The sequence below is a fragment of the Folsomia candida genome, unplaced genomic scaffold (genome assembly GCF_002217175.1).
Source record: "Folsomia candida strain VU population unplaced genomic scaffold, ASM221717v1 Fcan01_Sc008, whole genome shotgun sequence".
Taxonomy (NCBI): domain Eukaryota; kingdom Metazoa; phylum Arthropoda; class Collembola; order Entomobryomorpha; family Isotomidae; genus Folsomia; species Folsomia candida.
In genome coordinates, this window is record NW_019091200.1 from 5653512 (window position 1) to 5677253 (window position 23742).

The following is a 23742-nucleotide window of genomic DNA, read 5'->3' on the forward strand; positions in this document are numbered from 1 at the left end:
TGATGTTTATTTTCATTCAAAGTTAACATATCGTTTGCGATATGTTTGCATGTCAAAAATTATGATCGAGTTCTGAGATGAGAAAATTGGGCTGCGATAATTTTTCATACATACTAATTTATTAATAAAACGGTTTATTAATAAACTTCTAATTTTAGTAATTATTGTAAAACTCTGTGTGAAAAAGGTTACGATGTTGACGACAAGGTTGCTTTGGCCAATTGCTTAAACTCTAGTTTCCACTTTGAACTGATGACAGATTGTTCTTGAATAACCTCCAACAATTTGTGCTGTATGTCACGTAAGCGTTCTACGTCCTGGGTCAGCCTCAAGATCTGCAAATCCTTCCTCTTGTCATTCACTATTCTGCCTTCCTCGCTAAAATCTTGAACTTTTCCAATGTCCCAATTTGTTGTCGTCGTCATTGTTGGAGGAGGAGAGACAGCTTTCACTTCAGAGAAGGCTTTCACTTTCACTTCTTCTGGGTTCCGGTCAACCATTCTTCCTGGACTATGGAAAGATTTGAGTAGTGTTGCCTTATTGTCACCACGTCCACTCTTTTCTTTGGTTTCTTTATCATATTTTGTGTAAAGTTCTTGATGCTGCTTTTGTAACGCAAAGTTCAAAGACTCGAGTTGTCTTATCCTCTTTTGAAGCATGTCCACTCTCTCCAACGATTCCCTCTCAGTCTTTTGCATTTCTAAATTCTGACGTTGCAGTTGCATCACTTGTGCACGAGTGGATTCGATAACCGACCCCTGTTCGTCATGATGGTGAAGAATTGGCGAAGAAAGTGACGTTTGTGTCGCAGCGACTGCAACTTTCTTTATATTTGTTGATTCTGGGGGTCCACTTATTGACCGAGGTGATTTCGATATCTGTAATGATTGCTGTAATTGAGTCGAAGTCTTGGTCAACATTTCGATTTGAGACCTCTGCCGTAGAAACTCCTGGTCCAAACGTTGGATAAGAACGACCAGTTGAGACTCTCGTTCTTGATAAGCTTGGTTTTCGAGGAGTAGTTCCTCAACTTGGACGCGGACCAAGCGTAGCGCCTGAGCCTCCTCCATCTCCCAGGACGCCCGCTCCTTCGCTAAACGCTTTTCCATCCTAGGCCCAAAGTTATTTCGCAAATTTTCAACCTCTGCCTCGGACTGCTCAAACTTTCTCTTCAGCTCTTTAGTCGTCATCGTCGTGCCATCATCTTCCGTGGGCTGGTCTCTTTCCAAGTGCTCATACCGAGCACATATTTGGAGTAGCTTTCTCTGATAAAAGTGCAGATTTCTTGATAAATGTTCCACTTGTTCTTCTAAACTGGTTGCGTACGAAGACAAAGTTTTCCACTTGATTAAAAATTCTGAGGAAGGCCAGTCATTATTGTTATCATTCGACGTGTTTATTCTTTCAGGTGGCGGTGGTTGTATAATTTTCGACATCTCCAGATCCTCCACGTGACCTAGAGAGATTTGCCAGAGGTGTTTGCACACATTCTTTGATCTGTGAACCACATCGAGCTGCATTCGCAAGTTGTTTATAATGGAATCCTTCCGAGAAAGCTGTAACTGTAGTTTTTGCACGACAGAGCTTTCACCATATTCGTTATGGAACTGAGGAAGGATTTCGTCCTCGGCCCGGACGTAGGATTGTACAGTTTGGCAACTTTGAACTAGTTTGGCATGAATGTCTTCTACGAGGGATTCATATTGAGATACGACTGATTCCAAGAAGCGGAGGTGTTGATCAGCGTCACCTCCAACTTCCGGTTCGTCTCCGCCTGGACTGGATTCGTTCTCTGAATTCATCTGGTAAATAAAAGTAGTTCAAGCGTTATTAAAAGTAACATGCAAATGGTCGTATATTGTCCAATTTACATTAGTCTGACTTTTACTAGTAGAACTTGCCGTGGAACCACGACTAAATAATTTTCTAACCGCTTTCACTTTATCAAAATTGTGCCCAAACCAATTTTATTCTAGCTCGTTTCCATTTCCGCTACGTGAAACTATTGGAGATCATATGCACAGGCGACGAGATTCTAGTCTACTTCAGTGTCACTCACCATACTGACCGGTTCACAGTTGTGCCAAAGTGAAAGTTGGGTGAAAGCGAACGATTGCTTGGCTTTCTGTATCTAAGTAACGGCTGTACATACTATGATATTGTAAAATCAAGCAGCATTCACTCTATTTTGATTTGAATACTGAAAATCTCGTGCTCTCGCACTCATTAAATAGATATCAACCGTGTCAAATTATGATAATATGACACTTGATGACAACGAAACTAAGGCCCTCCTCACCATCATGACACTTCTCGTAGGATTATGCTCCATTCTTATCCTGGTGATGATAACACTGCTCATATTGACCTTTGGATATCCAAGCTTTCACCACCGGAAATGCCCCCAGTTTTCGTCCAAATTACGGAAACTTAAGACTTTCGCCGTCCCTCAAGGGTATTGTCGCTTAATAGGAGGGGCATTCTTGGCCGGACTGCTAATCTCGAGTATAGTTCAGTTCTCGAGTAGTATAAGGAAGGATGAGATATGGACAGGTACTTTTCAAATAATGACAAAAATTTATTTGTCAATTCTCTTCGCAATGATATGAAAACGACAGGTCAAGAGGACAAGCTGGTGTTTATCACGACCACACAATTCGCTCTGGATCAGGTCGCGACATTGACAAAGATTGCGCAGTCGCTATATCCGGTGAGAAATGATGGGGTCCTCTGGGTAATTGTGAGTCTTACAGAGGAGGAGGACTTGATAAGGACATCGAAGGCTGGCGAGGGTAAGAGTGCGTCCAGAGGGCTGATAAATCATAGGTCATACAAGTGAGGTCATAGGTCATACAGCATATTATGATTTAATATTGTAGGAAAACTGCGAATGCCGAGGAATTGGGCTGAATCGACCAAGAAGGAAGCACATCTGAATATCTTGAACAAAACGCTGACCAGATTTAGAGTCCCCTTTGTCCTCCTGGAGAAAGGGTTCGTCTCAAATTTAACCCTCGACGACAACGACCGAAACTTCGATTGGTCAGCAGCCGGGGTTCAGTGGGCACTTGACAATGTGCAGGATGGCGTGCTAATGTTGGGAACGGAAACGTGGTCATATCATCACCGAATCTTTAAAGAGGTGTCGGGAGAGGAAAACGCAGATCAAATTATATAACTTTTAAGGAAGGAATTTTATGATTTATTTAAATGTTTGCTTAGGTCATGAGGACACGCTTAGCCTCCACTTGGCCGGTAGGTCTGGGAAAATGGGCAGGATTTTCTGCCCCAATTTGGAGCAACAATTCGAATTCGGTGACAGGGTATTTCGACGGAGATTTTGATGATCAAGGCAATTCCAATAACGAAATACCACTTTTGAGTGGAGGGACTGCCGTACGGATTCAGCATCTGAGAAAGGTAGGTGATAACAAGTTTTCAAAACAGGTTTCAACAAAATTTCAAAACCCGATTCCAAAAATATGCACAGTAAAATCCTCTCTTCGTCAGAGGATGTTTAAACACGCATTTATTTTTCACTTTCCAGAAAAATAGAAGGGTGGGCAACTTGGTGAAAGTGATTCTCAACGGATATCCAGTTACATTGCAGGATCTAGAAATACCGTTCCATAAAATTGAACTACTCGGAAATAAGGGGACCCAGGTACATATTTTTTTAAATATTATTTTATCCTTTGACCTCTTATGCAATAAATTTCATGGATATGCAGATTCTTGTCTGGCGGACAGAGTCCCTTCAACAACCCTTCCCAGCAACCCTACGCCTCAAGCCGGGTTACACCAATTCGAATATGGTCACTCTATGGAAAAATTTCTTTACCGTGATGTATGACCAAATTCCAGTCGATGAGAAGTACAGGGACAAAAATTACTCTTCGTATTTGTGACCTTTCTATCAATGAAGTCGAAAACGTTTCCAGAAAAAGTTGCATATTTTATTTTGTTAACGGTATACATTTTATGAGATTAAATATAATATAATTTGTTAAGTGAGTCACAAGGCGAGTCTTGCGTGAAATGTGGTTAGTCGTGGAAAAAATAGAGTACATAATTAACTATTGAGATTAGTACGTTAATATTAATTTGTTAATTAATTCATATCGATTTTCTTGAAAGAAGCTCATTTTCCCAAAATGGCACATCTTTTCATTAGAGAAATTTTTAATAGTTAATTTAGTCTGAGGTATTTTCATGTGTTCCCAACAAGTAGCGAAACTTTGTTTGCATTAATTAGTCATATAACTTCTCGTCATACATACAACAATGTTCAATAATGAGAATAAGATAAGATAAAGATCAAACGATTAACAAAATAATGCTGATTTCTTTTAAATTTTAAAGTTCGGCAAAGCCTAGAAAATTGAAATACTTAATTCATAATGTGACTAATTATTTTCCAGTTGTTTTTGCTTATTGGTATCCAATTTTATTCACATATTGTTCGGATTGTAGGGCGCCTGTTGAGGGTATGGACCTGCATTTTGCATTGGTGGATAAGGTTGAGCTGGATAACCTGGGCCGGGGGCAGTTTGGACGGGAGGAGGGTACGGATAAGCGCCTTGAGGGGGACCGTAACCTTGACCTTGAGGGGGGCCGTAGGGACCTTGAGGTGGATAACCTTGACCTTGTTGGGGATATGGATATGCCCCACCTGAATATTATTATTATACTCTAAGTAAGTAATAATTACTTTAATAATACTTACTAGTATAATACCTGGATATTGTTGATAAGGTCCTTGTTGATAAGGGTACGGACCGCCTTGACCTGGTCCGGGTTGTTGGTAGATTGGGGGACCTTGTTGAATCACGGTCGTATGACGACCCGAATTGCCGGAGTCTATATAGTAAAAAGAGAAAGTCAAAGAATTAACTAAAAAATTAGGGCGTATTAACTAAAGAATTAAAAATCAAGCAATTTATGACTTATACCTTTGCAACACGAGCAACAAAGTGCTATGCACGCCGCACACAGGGCACATTCGATTAAATCATCCAAATCCAGACACATTTTGATAAGATTTAGCTTTCACTTCCGGTAAAAATTGAGAAACTTTGACGCCTATAACAGCAATTTATTTAACAAGAAACGAAACGAGACAATATTCCAGCTTGTTTTTTTTCAGGTTTCGTAGCGGACTCGCCTTTCTTAATTATATTCTCAATTAGGCAAATATTATACCGAACGTATTTAAACCATGTAAACTTTAGTTAACTAACTAACTCTAGAGATTTACAAAGATATATCAACCAACTGACTGTTAATTTCTACCTGGAACTGGTCTGTTATACTCTTCAACATGAATACCCTTCAATATCAGTATGACTCAGACTAATGTGACGCGAATAATTCACTATTTACAATAATATAATGGTAATTTAAGTACTTTTGTCAGCAGCATATTCACATAACACTAAAGTCCAGCAATGGCAGCTGCAGAGACCAAAAATGTTTAATGTCGACTTTGTTATACACACGAACCCAACATTTGTTTGTACATATATGTCCTATACGCTATTTTATTAACATGGCCAAGATTGTATTTGTATTGCAAAAGTCTGTTATGGAAAAATGTGAAATATATTGTGCTCCGTCCGTGTATTCGCAAGCTGATATTTTAGCATAGTCTTCTCTTCGATCTTTTTTTTACGCCATATTATTTCGTGACACTATACTCGTCGTAAAACCTCGTTGTTTGTTCTTCTAACTAAAGCAAATTAATAACAATAACCAGATTGAATGCTACTAAAAATAGTAAAATCAATTATTTAATTATTCGTCGTCCCTTTTAATTGTGCAGCAAGTCAAGTGACTCGATCCCTCCTATTTTTCTCTGATTCTGATTATAAACAAAGCGTATCAGCCTTATCATCACTGTCGTCATACTTATCTATCACACATACCCTCGTGACGGCGTGACTGAACTGGATTACTTCATATTATTACATTGACCATAATTTCGGAATGATGTCTGAACCAGGGGCGATTTTGGGGAAACCCTCTGGTCAATCAGCCCCACCGGGTTATCTGCCAGGGGGCGAATTTCATCCATCTCAGAGTGCTTATCAATATGGTGGTGGGGACTTGCCTCCGCCGTACTATTCTACCGGACCTGTCCCACCCCCTCAAGGATGGAGTACGGCAGGATTTCCGCCTCCCCCGCCGAATTATGGAACCACCCCCACATATGGATCGACAAATGTCATATTGTCAGAACCAGTCATGTTTCCAGCCACTCAGGTTTTACATATTATATTTACTTGATATATCATTCATTATCAACTCAAAATGCTAAAAAGTATTATTATTCATAGGTTATAATTGTTGGAGGGTGTCCAGCTTGTCGTGTACGAGATTAAAAAATAATAAATTAATAAATGTACGGGATAAAGTTTGATTTTTTATTTTAATTTGGTCTCATTTTGTATAGGTGGGCGTGTTGGAAGATAACTTTAGCTGTCTCGGCGTCCTCTGCGCCATCATGTTCTTTCCGCTTGGAATCTTGTGCTGCTTAGCCCTCAGAGATAAACGGTGTACGAACTGTGGAGCTATTTTCTAAGGAGAAGAATTTATCAACAGGATAATTAAGATTTGAGATGATGATGATTATTGAAATGAAATGATGAATATCAAATGAGTGAGATTTTCCAATCTTTTTATGAAATGAGATTTAATTAATACTTTAACTTTAAGCGATCTGTCGTGTATGTACGAGTATACCTGTAATTTTTTCCTGATTGATACAACTAAGTAAATAAGTTACCTTTTCAAGAAATTAAGATAACTATAATAAAATTATTGTGATTTTCTATACATGTGGAGAAAGCAATGAGTCATATACCTGGATTAGACAATCGATATATTAAATAAAGATATTAAGTAACTGAAATAAATAATTAATTGCAATGCAAAATGCATGGAAAATTGAAAGAAGTGAAACTTTCCCTGTGAAAGCTAATGAAAGATTCATTTTTCATTAGCATTTCTACGAAAAATTTCGCTTTGTATAAAAAAATGTTATTATAGGCGTTGTCATTATTTCATTTCTTACATATTCGGGTATAATTTGATCGTCATTAATTATCATGTTAACTATCTGTTACATACTTTTTATTGGATTCTGCATGTGACTTTTTTTGCAAGTTTATGCGAAATTGCATAATCTGAGATCGAACGATGTCTTGATGCCCCTCGTCCAGCCTTCACGTGAGCTCCACTCCATGACGACTCCGGCTAAAAAATCTTATTCTTATTCATCTCATTCACTCAATTCACTCCTCTTTCTTTCTCCAGGCCGAATTTCTCCTCATTTAAGAATTAACAATTATTAGATAACCTTTAACCTTTACTACAGTTATCTAATATCGTGTCCAAGTGAAGTAATATCAATAGGAGAAAAATGCAGGCCTCCGTTCTCACCCGACTGCCAGCCATCGGCCCTAAAGGGATCCTTTGTCGGGTCGCCATTATCCAGCTCCAGCAGCAACAAGGTCAAAGATTCATGTCGTCAACACATGAAGCTGACCTCGTTGTGATTGGGTCAGGTCCAGGTAAGTGTGCTAATTGCCGGCATTCGTAGTGTCATGAATTAATTGGTACGATTGTTTTTAGGTGGTTATGTCGCTTCGATTAAGGCCGCCCAACTAGGAATGAAGGTGTGAAGACCATATAATTCAAGTTTTTTGTATGTGTGACGTAATTGGGGGTTAATTTGCAGGTGGTGAATATCGAAAAGAGAGCCACTCTGGGAGGAACCTGCCTAAATGTGGGATGCATCCCGTCAAAGTCACTCCTAAACAATTCTCACTATTACCACATGGCGCAACATGATTTTAAAAATAGAGGAATACTTGGTGAGTTAATTGTGGTGTTTAATTTTTTTACTGTAAGTAATGCCACTAATTTGTGTTTGTTTGTTCCAGTCGACAACGTCAAGTTGGACCTTGATGCTATGCTGTCGGCTAAAAGCGGTGCTGTCAAAGCCCTCACTGGTGGAATTGCGCATCTCTTTAAGCAAAATAAGATCACCCAACTCACCGGTCATGGAAAAATCACGGGAAAGAATGAAGTCACACTTTTGAAGGACGATGGATCCTCGGAGAAGATCAATGCTAAAAATATCATGATTGCGACGGGTTCCGAAGTTACGCCATTCCCAGGAATTGAGGTTTATACAATTTATATATTCAATTATTTTATTAAATATTATCTTGTAATTAATTCTGAAATATTAATAATTCCGTTCAGATTGATGAAGAACAAATTGTTTCCTCGACCGGAGCTCTCTCCCTGAAATCTGTCCCGGATAAAATGATTGTCATTGGAGCTGGAGTTATTGGTCTCGAATTGGTACGCGAAATTATAAATTTCTTGGTATGTTTATAAGTTAATTCTCTTGGTGGTCAGGGTTCCGTTTGGGGCCGACTCGGAACTCAAGTCACTGCCGTCGAGTTTCTCGGCACGATCGGTGGGATGGGCATTGATGGCGAAGTTTCAAAGAACTTTCAAAAAATCCTGACCAAGCAAGGCATCAAGTTCAAGTTGAGTACGAAGGTGACTGGGGCGAGGAGGGAAGGGAACCGAATTCTTGTAGGAGTGGAAAATGTTAAGGATCCCAGCAAGAAAGAGGAGGTGCGTTGGGTTAATTTTGTAATCAAATAATTGTCTTTGGTGTTTAACAGTAAACTTAATTATCATGATTTTTGGTCAGCTCGACTGTGAAGTCCTCCTAGTTTCTGTGGGGCGACGACCTTATACCGAAAACCTCGGCTTGGAAGATATGGGAATCACGAGGGACGAAAAGGGACGAATTCCTGTCAACGAGAAGTTCCAAACCGTAGTACCAAAGTGAGTAAAGGGAATTTATTTTGAAAAGACTTGTACATTTTTTGTCAGTGTCTGACTATTTTTTCTGCTTTCTTAGTATTTATGCTATCGGTGACGCAATTCACGGTCCGATGTTAGCCCATAAGGCAGAGGACGAGGGGATCGTAGCTTGTGAGGGGATGACTGGGATGCCCGTGCATATTGACTACAACTGTGTTCCTTCCGTCGTTTATACGCATCCCGAGGTTGCATGGGTCGGGAAAACGGAGGAGGACCTTAAGCAAGCTGTGAGTATTTCACTAATCCTATTTATAAAATTGACATGCTTTAATTTCCGTCATTTTTCGTTTAGGGGGTGGCGTTTAACGTAGGAAAATTCCCATTCGCTGCTAACAGCAGAGCAAAAACGAATAACGATACTGACGGCTTTGTTAAAGTTCTTGGAGATAAAGCTACTGACAGACTGCTAGGATGCCATATTATCGGACCGGTAAGATAATTATAATTATTTTGTTTTGTGTATATATTAATTAATTAAAATATTTCTTTTTAGGGTGCTGGTGAAATGATTAACGAAGCAGCCTTAGCGATGGAATATGGTGCATCGTGCGAAGACGTTGCTAGAGTTTGTCACGCACATCCTGTAAGTATTTGTAATGAAATATGCTAAATTTCAATTAAAGACAAATAATAATTTTAACACCCTTCATTTCAATTTCAGACCTGCTCCGAAGCTTTAAGAGAAGGTGAGATATGACAAACAAATAACCTACGGTTAAATGTTCCTCATTCATGCAGGGACATTTTAACACAGAAAATTTGGCTAAATATAATTTATTATATTATATTTTTTCAGCCAATCTTGCCGCATATTTTGGAAAACCCATCAACTTTTAATTAACTCAGCCGTAGTGACGTTTAACTAGTCTAAATATGAAATGTGACCGTAGCAGTGACAACGTGAGTGGGTGGCGGTGGAGATAACTGTAACTGCCGTTGTACTTATTTTAAATTTGAAGCACCATCTCAAACAGATAATAATAAAAGTAAGTGTAAAAATAAGAATAAATTGTAAAATTCCTTCAAACCATTTCCCAATTCTGTACATAAATTAATATCCGGTCTAGTTTTTCGTTAAAGTACAAGATTTACTAAGCATATGTAGGTGATATACGTGCATACATAATTTAGTGTAAAACCAATCCAACCAGTTACGGAAACAATAAAAAAAGATGTAAGTTAACAAATACATAAATTCTTTATTTACGTCATCACATTTTAAAATAGTTAATAAATAACAATATGATAAAACTGCAATAAATATAGCGTATTCTATATTCCCCTCTTCTTTTTGAGTACTAAAAACTAAATCCCCCGTAAAATTGGTTTCTCTGATTAATTGATAAGTGTCCCATTTACTAAATTTTCTAAAATTTTCCCCAATTAAAAAACCTTACAGCTAAAAAAAGAACTACACTGGCAGCAATATTCCTGGTAAAAAGAAACTGATCAATTACATAAATAGACTTAATTTATAGTTCGTTATGTGCAGTTGTGTGCATCATTTCGAGACAAAAGTTACTCTGACCAGTCGTGCAATCAAACCCGTCAGCCCCCGTATGAATGGACTCGTAAAGACCAGAGAAAGCGTCCTTTTTCATAATTTCCGACGCTTGGAAGGCAGAGATTATGCTGGCCGTCTTGATTACATGTCTCCGGATGAAATTTTCATTGTAAAAGTTTCTATTCAACTGGCAAAAGATGAACTTGGCACAGATACTGCTTTCTCTCGCTTTGTTGTAGGCGTCGTACACATATGTCAAGGGCAGAAGAACTTCCTTGTTCAAAATATCGGACGCAATTCTCTCAATATCTTCCTGGCTCAAATCTAACAACGATTCCTTCGTAATTTTGAAAGTTTCTCTGTAAAAATATTTACAAGAAAATATGTCAAAATTTAATTTATTTCTTGGAATATTATTATTTAACTCACCGAATGTATTGTGTGATCGGGTCAGCATACTCTTTGACCGTGGAGGCGAATTCCATCTTGCTAAAAACTTCATCAGCCCGAGCCGCGACCTTTTTAAAGTCTGCGGGGACTTTGAATCCTTTAACGAACTGACCAATTGGACGAACAAGTTGGGCGACAAAGATTTTTCGGACGGTGGGGTCGTTAAATTGTCGCAAAACTTGGTCGAATCGGAAGGCTGTTTCTTTTTCAACGATGCGAAGAGCGTCCGGAAGTGATTCTGCTTTAAGGAGACGAGGTAGGACTCGGTTGACCTGTAAATCAATTTAATTTGTGAGTATAATGCTATCTTGAAACTAATTGTATGAAAAAATCAAACCTTTTGACCGACAGGCGATTTTGCAAAATCTGTCCACATTTGTGTAATTTGTTGGAGTTGGAGCATTTCGGCGATTCCTTTCCCCGGTTTGGCGGCTTGGTTGCCCCCTTCGCCACGAATATTGCCAGAACCACCACCGGAAGAGGGTGCCGATCCGGTAAACATTTGCGCCATAGACATTAAGGTGTCAAAGTCGAAATTTTGGGTCATCATGGAGGTGATACTTTCAAACGAAAAGCCTTGACCCCCACCATTTCCGGACATGAATCCCTGTACCATGGTCATCAGCATTTGTGGATTTGAACTGACCAGATTTCCCAGCATGGAGCCGAGTGGGCCAAAGTCCAGACCACCGGCAGGGGCGGAATTTTTCTGTTTCTGGTTCTGTTGCTGACCATGTTTCGAGTAGTCCATGTTCATTTCGTCAACTTCGACCTCGTTGGATTCGGGGGCTTCTCGACGGGCGTTTTTGTTGCCGAATCCGCCAAAGGAGTTGAGCAGGTTTTGGACTTGAGGGCCCATCATGGACATGATATCTTTTCCCAACTTGCCAGGATTTGAGAGGAGGTCTTTAGTCAGTTTGTCGCGAAGCTCGAGGGGCAGAGAGGCGTAGGCGTCTGGAAGTTGGGAGGTTAAGAATGGATTTATATTTTATATAATTTTGTGTTCGAAATGTTGTGACATTTCGAAATTTGACAAAAAATCGTGGAAACATTAAATGTGCAAAAATTGGGAACTTACTTTGAAACGTCTTGAGTTCATCCCCTTGCAATAAATCTTTAACGACATTTATGAATTCTTGTTCTTGGGCGAAACAATTCGTAGTCGCGAAGAGGAAGACGAGTGAAATTATGAGTCTCATTTTCCTCGCGGAATTTAGAATTGTTGATACGTTGATTATCTAAATTAAAGAAAAATATTTTAAAATTAGAAGTTTTGAAGTGTGTTTTAGATATGCAGAATTTGTGACATGTTTATGTAGCAAAAGTAAGGGAATTAATTCGCGTAATAAGTAAACCAGTATGCACATATGCAAGCCTTGGTTTTATTTTCTCCCGTAAATTGTATGTTTATAAACCGTGTGAACTTGAAACAGATAAAAAATGTAGACCTACATTTCAACCTTATAATCACATAAAGTTTCCCTACATTCTGCAAAATTCTGCATGAAAAACGGCCACTTCCGTTTCCTCTCTCTACCTACCTCTCGCTTAATTCAAACATTGTGACACATTTTTTTCTATACATAGTATTAAAAATAAAACCATTCGTTCTAATTTTCTAGGCTTACCGGATAGATAACCAGTCTTGCCGAGATTCTAGACAAGTTATCGCTTCAAATGTCTCCCCTAAAATTGTGCTGATTTGATTTTAACCTTTAATCTAATGCGTACGTTAAGGATCCGAGCTACAAACAGCAATGCAACGTGGCGTCAAACTTTCAACCCTTTCTACCCACAAAAGTCTAATATTTGAACAAATCCAAGCTTCTATTTCACAATATGCAAGTAATATTTACCTCTCTCTCTGTCTGCCTATTACATATGTCTCTCTTTTTCTCCTGCTTAATTCTATTTATACAGCAAAAAGGTTAATACTTAATTTTAGTTGGGTAAGTAAGTACCCTAAATAAAATCCTTCCAGAAGAGTGAAAACAGCCAGATAAGTATTTAAGATTGTCGTCTCACCCACCTGCACTCTTCTCGACGTTGAAACCCGTTGCAGTCAAGTGCAGATTTTTTAGTGAGGAAGTAACCGAGAGAATCTTCCTTACTTACCTTTCCTCACTATTTTACCCGTGCTTCTGACTTGGTATTAAGCAAGCCAGCATATTGTAAGACACCACATAATGACCAAACCCACACCACCGGTACTTGCACTTCTTTCTTCTTCACAAACTGTGAACTTGCACTTGCTTCTGAAAGGATGGAACGACGATCCCCTGAGGGAATTTGTGTAGCCTGTAAAATGATCATGCTCTTGCTTTTGTAAGCACATATTCATTCTTAAAACTTGTATATTTTAAATCATCTAGTGTACGTATTCCGTCCAAGTAACCGACACAGGACAATCACCTTTACGAAGAAGAAGTATGTAGAAATTGCATTGGTATGATTTCGTTATACGTATTTGCAAGTTACGGTTTTTCGTGGGGTGGTTTGGAATATTACATAGACTTGTTACATATGTAGTACTTATTTATTTGTAAAATGGTAGTGGTTAAGAAGAAGATTAATTTTTGAAGCTTACTTTGTTATCATTAACAAAGTTGCTAGAAAAATGGTGATGATTGCCAAGAAGGAATATTTGCAGAGGATGAAATTATGTAGTTAAGAATCTGCAAATAGCAAAGTAACGTTTTTTAAGGCATTAAGTAAGATACATACAATGAGCTGATCTGTGAAATGACACAATGCTAATAAATATTTCAAAGTTTCTCAGTAATCATAATAATCTTGTTGAGAGTTCTGTTACAATTTGTCACGGAGAAAAGACTTCAATTTTGTTACCGTTTTGACATTTTTCATAAACAACAAATTATGAGATTTCGTTCAGCTAAAAATTAGAGTAATGGTTTCATGCTTCAGTAAATACTGTAAAATCCAAGTCGGCATACAAATTTATGCCAGAAAACTAAATGGTGTTAATATATGACAATTTTTGCACTAATGTGATCTCTACCGACTTACATAAGCTGTAGAACACTTGCTTTTACACACTTGCAATTTTTATTGCAACGCAGAAACATAACTTATGTACATTACTATACAACTTGGAGTAAATGAAATTCATACTATGAATTTATTGCTGTCTTTGTATACATTTAATTGGTTGTATGTATCCTCAAAAATCGAGATGGCTCTAAACACAGTGTTTCATAGTGAAAATCCAGCATGCATTCGGAAGAACGACTTGCGTAATATGACAACAAAGTGCTCTGAAGTAAGAGTTTGCGTGTTACATACAAAATAAAATCATACAGATTCTTCTTTTGTTTACGACGTATCCACAAAATCAGCAGGAATCTCACTTCTTCGGGTTACAGAAACAAGAATTTGACAAGATCTAAGATCTTACATAAAGTTTCTTTAAAGATTTTACAAATTTCTTGTAAAACGATACAAAAATCGTTTCACAGCGATGTCACGATACGCATTAATTGCTGCCATGGTCTTCCCAAATATGGGGGGTTGGGTGGGCTCAGTTCTTGTCAGCAGAAACATTTCGGTTCGTATTAATTCATAAGAAAACTTATCTGTAAACACTTTATTAAAATTACGTATCTTATTTTAGAAATTTCGGATGCCAAAGTGGCGACCCCCCAACTGGGTTTTTGGAATGATCTGGACCGGATTATACACGTCGATGGGGTATATGAAAATGTTTTTCATTTTTCTTTCAAAATTGTCGAGAAGGTTTTTTAGATTGACAAAAATTCTAATTCTAATCAGTGATATCCAATCTTCCTATAAACTTTTGCTGAATGTGTGACGTTTTTTGGGTCAAAAGTTTGGGTTTCCTATTTTACAGAATATTTATGTTATAAATTACATGCTTTCTCCATGCCATAAGTACCATGTCATTCATAACTTCAATTCTGATTGAGCTAGAGAAAATATTATTGATTAAATATTTATCAAAATGGGGTAAACTCCTCCCATATGCAGTTCGCTACTTGAAATCTTTGTCTCACACTTGAGTGAGAATATGAAAAATATCTTCTGAAAATCGCTTATTGTATTGGGGGATTTGAGTTAAGAATGGCTAAATGTGAATAATTATCTCACATTTTACTATAAATATGCAGATATGCATCTTACCTCGTCTGGCGTGACGGTGGGGGGAAGGCCGAATATCCCCTGATGCTCTATTCTGCCCAGTTGGCATTAAACTGGGTATTTTCTCCACTTTTCTTTGAAATGCGAAGGATGGGAACGGCCATGATTGATCTCGGTGTCCTGTACTGTGCCGTTGTGGCGAATGCGATATCTTTCTACCAGATAAATTCGACCGCTGGCCTCCTTATGACTCCTTACATTGCCTGGCTGACCTTTTCCACGCCGATGTACTACATTATCTGGAAGACTAATAAGGACGAGGATGACAAGATTAAATAGTGAAGATGACGTGGAAAGAAAGATCTATCTGTTGAGTTTATGTAAGCATTTTAAGTTACATATTTCATGCCACAAAAATTTTGAATCGTTTTGTAGGTGATTGATAGAATTATCTTACACTAGAAGACTGTAATGTTAAGATTGACAATAATAACCAATATTTATGAAAACTGTAGCTTTAATAACTCAGTTGTACAATTAATTAATCGTTAATAATTATATTAGGGATTAAGAAAAATTTTATTTCATGCATTTAATCCATGATTTTCTACGAGCTTTAAAACTACTTATGAAAGTGAGGTGAATATTATATTTATACTCGTAGTCGCCTGTGCTAAAAATTTTAGCACAGGCGACTACGAGTAAAATTTACGTAACAATTTACTAATTTTAGCCTAAAATTAGTAAATTGTTACGTAAATTTTACTTACTTCATCCCATCATCATCTTGGTTATATATTAACGTTATCTTTTCTTGAAAAAATTGAGGTCTACCATTTAAATAAAACCATATATTTAAAATCTTAAAAATAAAAAAAATACATCATCGACTCTTTGGTCATACATAAATTCGTTGCAGCACATGGTCCAGTCACACCACGTGCTGCCATATATTTCCCATCATCATTTATTTCCCTCCCAAACCCCTCTCCGCTTCAAATTAAATAAATTAAATAAAATATTCGACTTATTTAATCGAAATCCATTCCCATTAATTAAAGATGGATTTAAAATCTATCATCGGTCGTTGTACCGTTTGTGGGACTGAAACTACTAAAACTTGTTCAAGATGTAAGACCGTCTTCTATTGTGGAGCCGAGCATCAGAAGGCGGATTGGAAGCGACACTCAAAAACGGCCTGTTTTCCCTGTGTCGAAGAAGTAAACGAAACTCTGGGTCGACATTTGGTCGTGACACGGGACATTGCGGCAGGCGATAAGATATTTGCAGAGGGGCCGATGATTACGTCGCCATTTTCGCCATGTCAATGCGGAGACCCTTCTACTTCTTACAAGGGTCACCTCCTTTGTTTGGGATGTTGCAAATATGTCGGGGAACGGAAGGAGGGTCAGTTTACTTGTAGAAAGTGTGGTTGGACACTGTGCTCACCGAATTGTGAAGAGGTAATAGATTAATTAGCTAATTATTGGTCGTCTTCGTCGTAACCATCATATTGTTGTTTACGTTTATTTTGCACAGGCAAAGAATCACTTTGAGTTCGAATGCGACATCTTCGCCCAAAACAACATACGTCCCCCTGATAACGGCTTTCTGCTCGGGGGCATAGACCTTCTAGTTCTAAGAGTGCTTCTCCTCAAGGTCAAGGTCAAGCAACCAGAAAAATGGGCAAAAATTTGCAAATTAAAGGGCATTTCTATTCCATCTCTCATCGACATCTCTATGAAAGAACTCGCCGGGACCCTAAAGTTCCTCCGTGATGGCTGCCATCTCTCTCAAAAAGAATTTCCGGATGATCTAATCATCAAGATTTACGGTATCGTCATGCACAACTCGGTTGGACGATGTGAATGCAAATTTACAGGAATTGGAGGAATATCGCAGTGGGGAATTTACGAAAAATCTAGGTTCATAGCGCACAGCTGTGTCGGCAACACGATAACAATCCGCAATGAGGAGAAGAATGAGGAGGCGCTATTTGCGACACAAAATATTCCCTCTGGAACCGTTTTGACGAAACGATTCGACTACGAGACCATTATGTGGATGGGAATCGTTGAGAGGAGGGCTCACTTGAATAAAAAATTCGACTTTTGGTGCAATTGTGAAAAATGCAAGGAACCCTATGATGAGTTGGGAACATATTGTTCAGCCATGAAATGTTCAGCTGTTGTGAAAAATAAGGGCAAAAAATGTCAAGGATATCTGTTACCTCGAAAGAACGAAAGAAGCAAGAATGATCCACCTGGTAAAACTGAAGACAATTGGCAATGCAATACCTGTGGAGGAATGAAAAGTTATTCTAAATGTCTTTCCAAAATTTACAACAAGGAGGAGCAAGATATCGACCATTTAGTCCAACATGGAGACTTGGCTGCGCTTGTCGCGATGCATGAAGACCCTGGAACCTCTGTACTACATCCGAATCATTGCTTGCTCATGAAACTTCAATATCACATTATTAACAAGATTGTAGAACGCGTACTACTGGGAGTATATTACTCCCAGACCGAACTGACGTGGCTTTTAAAAAAGTTGGAATCTTTGGCGACAAAATCTTTAAAAGTGGTGGAAGTTTTGTGTCCGGGACACATGGCAGAAAGGGGTATGTCTAACTACTTATCTATGTTTTCCATCTTCCAAATATGAATTTTGTAGGGGTACTTTCTTTAACCGATTTATTTATTTTTGTTCCACAGCTCATCTTCTCATATTTATTTGGATATCCCTTAATACAATTGTTCCAGAGCATAGTGAAGATCCAAACAGCGCGTATCAAAAGTGCTTGGTAGCTCACCAACTTGCAAAAGAGGGAGCAGCCATATTGAAGAAAATGCAGTATGACCTTCACTACGTCATCGACGAGTTGGTCGAATCTCTACTAAATAAATAAATGATCATAATTCTTATTTTTAATATTAGAATTAATGAGTATTATTTTCTAATGATGGTTTTCGATTTATTTACTTAATTTGACAATGTCTAATCTTCAGTAATTGTTAGTAGTTTTATTTTCTTATATTTACACTTTTATTAGTTTTTGTTTTCTGTACAAATGACAGCTATTTACATATATTATTTCATGACTAGATAATATGCTTCTGCTTTTTAGAGTTAATGTTTTCATTTCAGTGAAATTTGCTTTTTTTAATATAATGAAGTGAACCACCATGTTTAGACGGCTCGAATACTCAAATTGATAACCCTGAAAATGCTTATACTTTTATAAAAATTAAGGATGCGTCAAACTGAACTAATTAAGTTGTTGAGAATACTTTAGGTCATTTAGTAAATATGATTTTTCTTAATTCCTTCATTTCGTACTTGATTCTATGTTCCTTAGTTAACTCATCTTCATATTGTGAACATGATTTCTTTTGTCAATAAAGAGTTGATTAAATACATGACGCTTGTGTACAAACTCGTGTTAAATAACTTGTTATTTTTTGTTGTGCGTCCAATCTATGCCTCATGACCATGACTGATGTAACTGCTTTGCTATATTTCATACGAAGCAAGTACCGGACAAACAGCATAACAACAACATTCTAGCGAATTGAGTAAAGAACTGATGCAAATATAATTTGCGAATGTCCATATATTCGCAGCACTTCATCTCATCTATAGCATAACAACTCATTCTATAACAAAAGCTGTCCAATTGCGGTAGTGTCCTGCTATTTCACATAAAATAAAATTCGCAAATTTTGTGCAATTTGATCAATATTCATAATTAGTTAATAATCATGGGGATCACCGATATCCTGTGGATTGTCCTCTATCTGATCCTCCTGTTCATCTCCTACTTTGTCTACTCTGTGGTTAAAGAAGTTCTCTTGTTCCGTTCCAAAAAAGTTTTACACTTGGGCAACGCCTTAGTAAATGCTCTCTATTACATGAATTTCAAGAAAATGGGGATGTTGGAACTTATCCAAGAAAACTATAGCAAAATGAGAAAAGCTAAGGTGCACGTGGCAGGGAATATGGACATGGGCATTGTAAATTACACGGTGACAGATTTGAATATGTTGAAACACATATTTGTCAAAGATTTCGATCACTTTGTGAACCGCAGAGCTCTCACACTACCAAGCAATGATATCCTGGTAAAGAAAATGCTCATATTTCTGCAAGACGAGCAGTGGAAAGGATTGAGGTCAAAGTTGAGCCCGACTTTCACCACGGGAAAGATTAAGCGTCTCTTCTCCCTCTTCAACGACAGCTCCAAGAAATTGGTGAAGTATGTCGACGAAAGAATGGAGGAATCGACCGATGGCGAAATTGACCTGGGCGAAGGATACTCAAAGTTCACAATGGACACGATCGCCTCCGCCGTTTGTGGCATGAACTCGCAAGCATTCGATCAAACTGAACCCTCAATTTTTGAGTTGATGGGAAAAAAGATGCAGCTTAATTTTAACTCGAAGACTTTCCTCAAGTTCTTTTTCATGTTCAGATTTCCAAAGTTGGCTGGAAGATTGGGAATAACAATGTTTGGAGAAGAGATGCACGAGTTTTTCGCAGGTGCGATTAAATCGTCGATTAAACAGAGGGACAAAACTGGGCAAAAAGGGAACGACTTTATTCAGTTGATGTTGGAGACGAGAGAAGACAAGCTGAAGACGGATGAAAGTGAGTTGGACAGTTTTGAGAAGGATGCCATCATAAAGAGCGAGGTCAAGGGTCAAGCGTCGACTGCCGACCTTTTGGACGATGACGGCGTCGTTTCGAATTGCGTGCTTTTCATCCTCGCTGGGTTTGATACGACACAATCACTTTTGCTGTTTTGCGCATATGCGCTCGCAATCCATCCGGAAATTCAAGATAAGTTGAGGAAGGAAGTTGAAGGCGTTTTGGATGCAAATGATGGCGATTTTACGTATGACTCAATACATAAAATGGCGTACCTCGATATGGTCATTAATGGTGAGAATTTAGTTCGTTCGAATTTACACAATACTTGATCAACAAGTAAGAACTGGTATTTTATATAAAATTCCAGAAACCCTGCGATTTTACCCACCCGCAGCGATTACGGATCGGGGTTGCAATCAAGACTTTTTACTTCCTGGTACTGACATCACTGTCAAAAAAGGAGAAGCAGTGATAGTTCCGATATATGGGATTCATCACGACGAACGGTACTATCCAGAACCTGAAACGTTTGATCCTGAACGATTCTCACCTGAAAATAAGGGGAAAATGAACACCTACGCTTTCCTTCCGTTCGGACAAGGGCCAAGAAATTGCATTGGTGAGAAAATTTGTATTAATTTTAACACTACTTCTATCCTTGTGGAAACCAAATTTATTTAGAAATCAAATACGTAAATCCCGAATAATGCCAAAAATTGTTACCCAGCCGGGAATCGAACCACGGCTCCCTTGAATTCATGTCAAGTGCTCTGACCTCTGAGCTACTAGGGCAATTAGTAACATTATAGGGACTTTTACTGATTTGTATTAATAAAAAATTCTAATAAAATTTGTATTAATTATTTACAACATTCCGACACTAATAAAATTATGCGTATGCTTTTGGCAGGAATGAGATTTGCATTGACGGAAGTGAAGCTGGCGATTGCCCAACTCGTTCATAATTTTGATATCGAACCCTCCAAAAGAACGCTGATTCCAATGCAATACCAAAATGCAGGATCTCTCAAACCAAAGGATGGCATGTGGCTGGCCCTAAAACGAAGATCAGGGACAATTGCAGGGTAGTTTTTGACTGAAAATATGGTTTTTAACTTTCAATACAGTATTATAGTTATTAATTATGTATGATTATTATGTTCACTACTTATTTCTTAATATTATTTTCTAATGTTCCTAATCTCATGTTTAAATAAAAATTGCCCGTGGTGTACAGCCGTGAAGTAAATTTTTAGAAATTTTTGCCAGCAGGTCCAAATTGATTATTCATATTGGCTTTTGTAATAAGTCAGAAAAAGATGAAATTTTACATGTTGGGACAATTTATAAAAATTACGAATATTTTCTGCAATATTCGACAAGTACTGGCATTTAAGGATAAGAGATATATCCCCCATCGTTAAATGTTGAACCACCGCAATTCGATAATATTTGTCGGGTTATTACGTGACAAAAATTTCTCAACGAGTCTCTGACCCTGACTCGGGCAATAACTGAATTATATTTAATTTATTACCAATTCTCTTTGAAATCTCGATTTCAAATAAGTCACACTCATTCGTGACCATTTTCTTTTATGCACGCCCTTGAAGTTTTTATACTATAAAAACTCCGTCATTTGCTTTATTACACTAATTATTACTGGCATTACACATTAATTCTGTAACATGCAACATGCAACAAAAAATGTACCATTTGACGTGATACTACTTCTGCATAGCGACAAACGTTTAGATTTCAGGGTCACTTTACTTACACCAATTGCTAACAATGTTATCCACATCTGCCAAGTGACCGCTGGCTGTGTGTCCATATCCTAGTCAATGTCATTCATGTGAGTGAGCTGACGTTTCTCATACCACAAGCTGCACAAAACTTTCACAATGGTCCAGACAAAAAAGCTTACTTAATCATAGACCAGTACACACAAAATAAGTAAGTAAATGGACGTATCTGAAGATAATAATCATCATCGAGGAATACCCATCAATGTTGAATATCGTGGTATTTAACTCGCATGCTGCCAAACATTTAGTGGTAGTGCAACAAAGTTGCTTGTGGTGTATGCAACCAAATTTCGTTTCGATTCTATTATCATTTGCATTTCGAAAATGTCTCCCACTCCGGAAAAAACTGACCCATCCGTCACCCCCACCGACTTACCCACCACCGCCAACTGCAATGACATTATTACCAAAGAGTTTTTGCAAAATGCGCTAAAAATGGAGGCGAACGGTGGCCCTGTACCGGAAATAATTTCTCATTTTGCCACCCTCGGTACCAAACCGGGCGATAATTATGCCAGCATTATTTACTCGGTGGATGTCGACTTATCTGACGGGACGAAACGTCACCTTCTAATAAAATGCTACCCGAATCATCCCGCAAGACAAGAGTTGACGAACAAGTGCAACATGTTTTTCAAGGAGTGCGAAGTGTACTCCAAATGGATTCCGGCATTGAAACGGATGCAGAAAGAAGTGTTTGGTCTGGATAAGGAGGATGCTGTCAAGTTGCCTTATGCGAAATTCGTGCATGGCGAATGTATCGATTTTCAGTCGGAGGAAGGTTAGTCATTTCATTTCATGCAAAAACTGACAGCATTTTAAAGTTATCTGATTTTCAGGTGAAGCTCGAAAGTCCGGACCGATCAGCTCACTCGATAATTACATCATGATGGAAGATCTCCGAAAAACGCACGGATTTCGGATGACCAACCGTCTCGAACCTCTCGACCTTGATCATATGCGCCTGATTATTGAAGCCTTGTCGAAAGTGCATGCAATGAGTTGGGCGTATCGGCACCATGTGGAGGCAGATATTACAGAAAAGTTTCCCTGCTTGGTGACAAACATGGCGAGTGAAGATCTTGAAACTTGGAACAACGTTATTCGGGCTAATCTGGAACAAACGAAGGGAATTTATGACAAAGAGTTTGGCCAAAATAATGACTATTCTGCTGCAGTTGATAAGTTTTCAGGAATGATTGGCAGGATAGGTGAATTTTTCACTGCAAAAGGAACTGCAGTAGGGATGGATAAAATGATGCGAATTACAAATCCGGATCCGGCAAAGTTTGGGAAGGATGCAGAAAATCCAGGTAAAAAATAATGCATTTTCAAGACTACTGAAATACACTTGCTATGATTAATTTACTACCAAATTCAGCATATTATAATTAGACGTAACATTTGATTTATGCTAATTTATGTTGAACCAATTATGTTAATTATGATAACCCAATTGTTCATAATTGTTCCTCAGAACCTTGGCGAATCATTTGTCACGGTGATTGCTGGAGTAACAACATGGTTTTCCGGTATGATTCTGAGACGGGAAAACCGCTCGAAATCGTCCTCCTCGACCTTCAAATGCCCCAAGAAACCTGTGTCGTGAACGACCTCGAGTACGTCATATTTGTCGGTACGACACTAGAATTCAGACGAATACACCTCGACGACCTCCTCCAACTTTACCACGATACGTTCAACGGCATCTGCGAAAAATTTAATACGCCCACACTGCCCGGATTCTGCATGGATTCGCTCCAATATCGGTTTCATCGGGCCAAATTTCTCGGTTATTACATGGCCACGATGGTCGTTCCAATTATGCTAAAAGAGGGCGAAGTGAAGAATCTGGAGGACATGGATGAGGGGAAAGATCTCACGGATGCGTTCATTGAAATTTGTAAGGCAGACACAAGCAGCCTCGTCAAGGACAGACTTATCCAAGTCATGAAAGGAATGCTGGAGGATGGCGTCTTTTAACTAATTAGAATTTTAGTGGAAATTTATTCGGGTATTTTAATTGTGTGATTTTACAAATTGATGATCATTGCAACCGTAATAAAATTGGAAATACGGAACCATATGCACTTTTAATATTAAAATTTCAGCATCACATGATTTGTTAACGCATTACATCATATCTGCCAATTGATCTGCCATACTGTACAGAATTAATTTGGCCCATTGTTCTCACCTCACTCACGTGCTTGCAATTACTTACGTAGGTACATACATATGCTTGTAGTCTGCACTTATCTAATTTATTGCCATATGATGTGTAAATATTAAATATACTGTGCA

The 23742-nt window shown here is 38.2% G+C and overlaps 10 protein-coding genes across 10 annotated transcripts; 7 read left to right on the top strand and 3 right to left on the bottom strand.

The window, feature by feature from the left end:
- Positions 1 to 188: 188 nt before the first annotated feature.
- LOC110853584 (intracellular protein transport protein USO1) lies at positions 189 to 2001 on the bottom strand. Its single transcript, XM_022101870.2, has 2 exons — positions 1872 to 2001; positions 189 to 1802 (listed from the first exon to the last, which is right to left on the bottom strand). Exon 2 carries the CDS (start codon positions 1800 to 1802, stop codon positions 189 to 191), a length of 1614 nt encoding a protein of 537 aa, XP_021957562.1. The 5' UTR covers positions 1872 to 2001.
- A 148-nt stretch (positions 2002 to 2149) lies between these two features.
- On the top strand, positions 2150 to 4219 carry LOC118436480 (galactosylgalactosylxylosylprotein 3-beta-glucuronosyltransferase P-like). Its single transcript, XM_035854651.1, has 6 exons — positions 2150 to 2553; positions 2619 to 2792; positions 2880 to 3142; positions 3223 to 3420; positions 3548 to 3664; positions 3732 to 4219. The coding sequence occupies exons 1-6, from the start codon at positions 2262 to 2264 to the stop codon at positions 3906 to 3908; spliced, it is 1221 nt and encodes a 406-aa protein (XP_035710544.1). The 5' UTR covers positions 2150 to 2261; the 3' UTR covers positions 3909 to 4219.
- Positions 3935 to 5336, bottom strand: LOC110853206 (annexin A7). Its single transcript, XM_022101455.2, has 3 exons — positions 4953 to 5336; positions 4738 to 4860; positions 3935 to 4672 (listed from the first exon to the last, which is right to left on the bottom strand). Exons 1-3 carry the CDS (start codon positions 5029 to 5031, stop codon positions 4452 to 4454), a joined length of 423 nt encoding a protein of 140 aa, XP_021957147.1. The 5' UTR covers positions 5032 to 5336; the 3' UTR covers positions 3935 to 4451.
- A 275-nt stretch (positions 5337 to 5611) lies between these two features.
- LOC110853205 (brain protein I3) lies at positions 5612 to 6934 on the top strand. Its single transcript, XM_022101453.2, has 3 exons — positions 5612 to 6261; positions 6336 to 6368; positions 6452 to 6934. The coding sequence occupies exons 1-3, from the start codon at positions 5986 to 5988 to the stop codon at positions 6578 to 6580; spliced, it is 438 nt and encodes a 145-aa protein (XP_021957145.1). The 5' UTR covers positions 5612 to 5985; the 3' UTR covers positions 6581 to 6934.
- A 331-nt stretch (positions 6935 to 7265) lies between these two features.
- On the top strand, positions 7266 to 10090 carry LOC110853637 (dihydrolipoyl dehydrogenase, mitochondrial). The gene is made up of 12 exons (XM_022101940.2): positions 7266 to 7571; positions 7633 to 7676; positions 7739 to 7874; positions 7944 to 8188; positions 8269 to 8370; positions 8428 to 8652; positions 8732 to 8868; positions 8945 to 9134; positions 9200 to 9337; positions 9401 to 9490; positions 9569 to 9593; positions 9704 to 10090. Exons 1-12 carry the CDS (start codon positions 7421 to 7423, stop codon positions 9742 to 9744), a joined length of 1524 nt encoding a protein of 507 aa, XP_021957632.1. The 5' UTR covers positions 7266 to 7420; the 3' UTR covers positions 9745 to 10090.
- Positions 10083 to 12740, bottom strand: LOC110853639. The gene is made up of 5 exons (XM_035854650.1): positions 12718 to 12740; positions 11940 to 12099; positions 11199 to 11815; positions 10841 to 11133; positions 10083 to 10770 (listed from the first exon to the last, which is right to left on the bottom strand). Exons 2-5 carry the CDS (start codon positions 12058 to 12060, stop codon positions 10380 to 10382), a joined length of 1422 nt encoding a protein of 473 aa, XP_035710543.1. The 5' UTR covers positions 12061 to 12099; positions 12718 to 12740; the 3' UTR covers positions 10083 to 10379.
- A 1252-nt stretch (positions 12741 to 13992) lies between these two features.
- LOC110853640 (translocator protein) lies at positions 13993 to 15491 on the top strand. Its single transcript, XM_022101944.2, has 3 exons — positions 13993 to 14426; positions 14493 to 14569; positions 15007 to 15491. Exons 1-3 carry the CDS (start codon positions 14340 to 14342, stop codon positions 15314 to 15316), a joined length of 474 nt encoding a protein of 157 aa, XP_021957636.1. The 5' UTR covers positions 13993 to 14339; the 3' UTR covers positions 15317 to 15491.
- Positions 15492 to 15624: 133 nt separating this feature from the next.
- LOC110853585 lies at positions 15625 to 18430 on the top strand. Its single transcript, XM_022101871.2, has 3 exons — positions 15625 to 16440; positions 16517 to 17600; positions 17695 to 18430. Exons 1-3 carry the CDS (start codon positions 16039 to 16041, stop codon positions 17886 to 17888), a joined length of 1680 nt encoding a protein of 559 aa, XP_021957563.1. The 5' UTR covers positions 15625 to 16038; the 3' UTR covers positions 17889 to 18430.
- A 133-nt stretch (positions 18431 to 18563) lies between these two features.
- Positions 18564 to 20889, top strand: LOC110853641 (cytochrome P450 9e2). The gene is made up of 3 exons (XM_022101946.2): positions 18564 to 19921; positions 19998 to 20249; positions 20541 to 20889. The coding sequence occupies exons 1-3, from the start codon at positions 18742 to 18744 to the stop codon at positions 20717 to 20719; spliced, it is 1611 nt and encodes a 536-aa protein (XP_021957638.1). The 5' UTR covers positions 18564 to 18741; the 3' UTR covers positions 20720 to 20889.
- Positions 20890 to 21678: 789 nt separating this feature from the next.
- On the top strand, positions 21679 to 23535 carry LOC110853643. The gene is made up of 3 exons (XM_022101948.2): positions 21679 to 22219; positions 22278 to 22751; positions 22916 to 23535. The coding sequence occupies exons 1-3, from the start codon at positions 21763 to 21765 to the stop codon at positions 23419 to 23421; spliced, it is 1437 nt and encodes a 478-aa protein (XP_021957640.1). The 5' UTR covers positions 21679 to 21762; the 3' UTR covers positions 23422 to 23535.
- Positions 23536 to 23742: the final 207 nt, after the last annotated feature.

Bases quoted from the DNA above. Each gene is read 5' to 3' on its own strand.
- LOC110853643 (XM_022101948.2), top strand. From the start codon at position 21,763: ATGTCTCCCACTCCGGAAAAAACTGACCCATCCGTCACCCCCACCGAC. The intron at 22,220-22,277 runs GTTAGTCATTTC...TCTGATTTTCAG, and splicing joins CGATTTTCAGTCGGAGGAAG to GTGAAGCTCGAAAGTCCGGA. The intron at 22,752-22,915 runs GTAAAAAATAAT...ATTGTTCCTCAG, and splicing joins GAAGGATGCAGAAAATCCAG to AACCTTGGCGAATCATTTGT.
- LOC110853639 (XM_035854650.1), bottom strand. From the start codon at position 12,060: ATGAGACTCATAATTTCACTCGTCTTCCTCTTCGCGACTACGAATTGT. The intron at 11,134-11,198 runs GTTTGATTTTTT...ATTGATTTACAG, and splicing joins AATCGCCTGTCGGTCAAAAG to GTCAACCGAGTCCTACCTCG. The intron at 10,771-10,840 runs GTGAGTTAAATA...ATATTTTTACAG, and splicing joins CCGATCACACAATACATTCG to AGAAACTTTCAAAATTACGA.
- LOC110853205 (XM_022101453.2), top strand. From the start codon at position 5,986: ATGATGTCTGAACCAGGGGCGATTTTGGGGAAACCCTCTGGTCAATCA. The intron at 6,262-6,335 runs GTTTTACATATT...TATTATTCATAG, and splicing joins TCATGTTTCCAGCCACTCAG to GTTATAATTGTTGGAGGGTG. The intron at 6,369-6,451 runs GTACGAGATTAA...CATTTTGTATAG, and splicing joins GAGGGTGTCCAGCTTGTCGT to GTGGGCGTGTTGGAAGATAA.
- LOC110853584 (XM_022101870.2), bottom strand. From the start codon at position 1,802: ATGAATTCAGAGAACGAATCCAGTCCAGGCGGAGACGAACCGGAAGTT.
- LOC110853206 (XM_022101455.2), bottom strand. From the start codon at position 5,031: ATGTGTCTGGATTTGGATGATTTAATCGAATGTGCCCTGTGTGCGGCG. The intron at 4,861-4,952 runs GTATAAGTCATA...TTTACTATATAG, and splicing joins TTGTTGCTCGTGTTGCAAAG to ACTCCGGCAATTCGGGTCGT. The intron at 4,673-4,737 runs GTATTATACTAG...AATAATATTCAG, and splicing joins ACCTTATCAACAATATCCAG to GTGGGGCATATCCATATCCC.
- LOC110853641 (XM_022101946.2), top strand. From the start codon at position 18,742: ATGGGGATCACCGATATCCTGTGGATTGTCCTCTATCTGATCCTCCTG. The intron at 19,922-19,997 runs GTGAGAATTTAG...ATAAAATTCCAG, and splicing joins CCTCGATATGGTCATTAATG to AAACCCTGCGATTTTACCCA. The intron at 20,250-20,540 runs GTGAGAAAATTT...TGCTTTTGGCAG, and splicing joins AGGGCCAAGAAATTGCATTG to GAATGAGATTTGCATTGACG.
- LOC118436480 (XM_035854651.1), top strand. From the start codon at position 2,262: ATGACACTTGATGACAACGAAACTAAGGCCCTCCTCACCATCATGACA. The intron at 3,143-3,222 runs GTGTCGGGAGAG...ATGTTTGCTTAG, and splicing joins ATCACCGAATCTTTAAAGAG to GTCATGAGGACACGCTTAGC. The intron at 3,665-3,731 runs GTACATATTTTT...ATGGATATGCAG, and splicing joins TCGGAAATAAGGGGACCCAG to ATTCTTGTCTGGCGGACAGA.
- LOC110853637 (XM_022101940.2), top strand. From the start codon at position 7,421: ATGCAGGCCTCCGTTCTCACCCGACTGCCAGCCATCGGCCCTAAAGGG. The intron at 7,572-7,632 runs GTAAGTGTGCTA...GATTGTTTTTAG, and splicing joins TGTGATTGGGTCAGGTCCAG to GTGGTTATGTCGCTTCGATT. The intron at 9,594-9,703 runs GTGAGATATGAC...ATATTTTTTCAG, and splicing joins CTCCGAAGCTTTAAGAGAAG to CCAATCTTGCCGCATATTTT.
- LOC110853585 (XM_022101871.2), top strand. From the start codon at position 16,039: ATGGATTTAAAATCTATCATCGGTCGTTGTACCGTTTGTGGGACTGAA. The intron at 16,441-16,516 runs GTAATAGATTAA...TATTTTGCACAG, and splicing joins GCTCACCGAATTGTGAAGAG to GCAAAGAATCACTTTGAGTT. The intron at 17,601-17,694 runs GTATGTCTAACT...TTTGTTCCACAG, and splicing joins GGGACACATGGCAGAAAGGG to CTCATCTTCTCATATTTATT.
- LOC110853640 (XM_022101944.2), top strand. From the start codon at position 14,340: ATGTCACGATACGCATTAATTGCTGCCATGGTCTTCCCAAATATGGGG. The intron at 14,427-14,492 runs GTTCGTATTAAT...ATCTTATTTTAG, and splicing joins TTGTCAGCAGAAACATTTCG to AAATTTCGGATGCCAAAGTG. The intron at 14,570-15,006 runs GTATATGAAAAT...ATAAATATGCAG, and splicing joins GGATTATACACGTCGATGGG to ATATGCATCTTACCTCGTCT.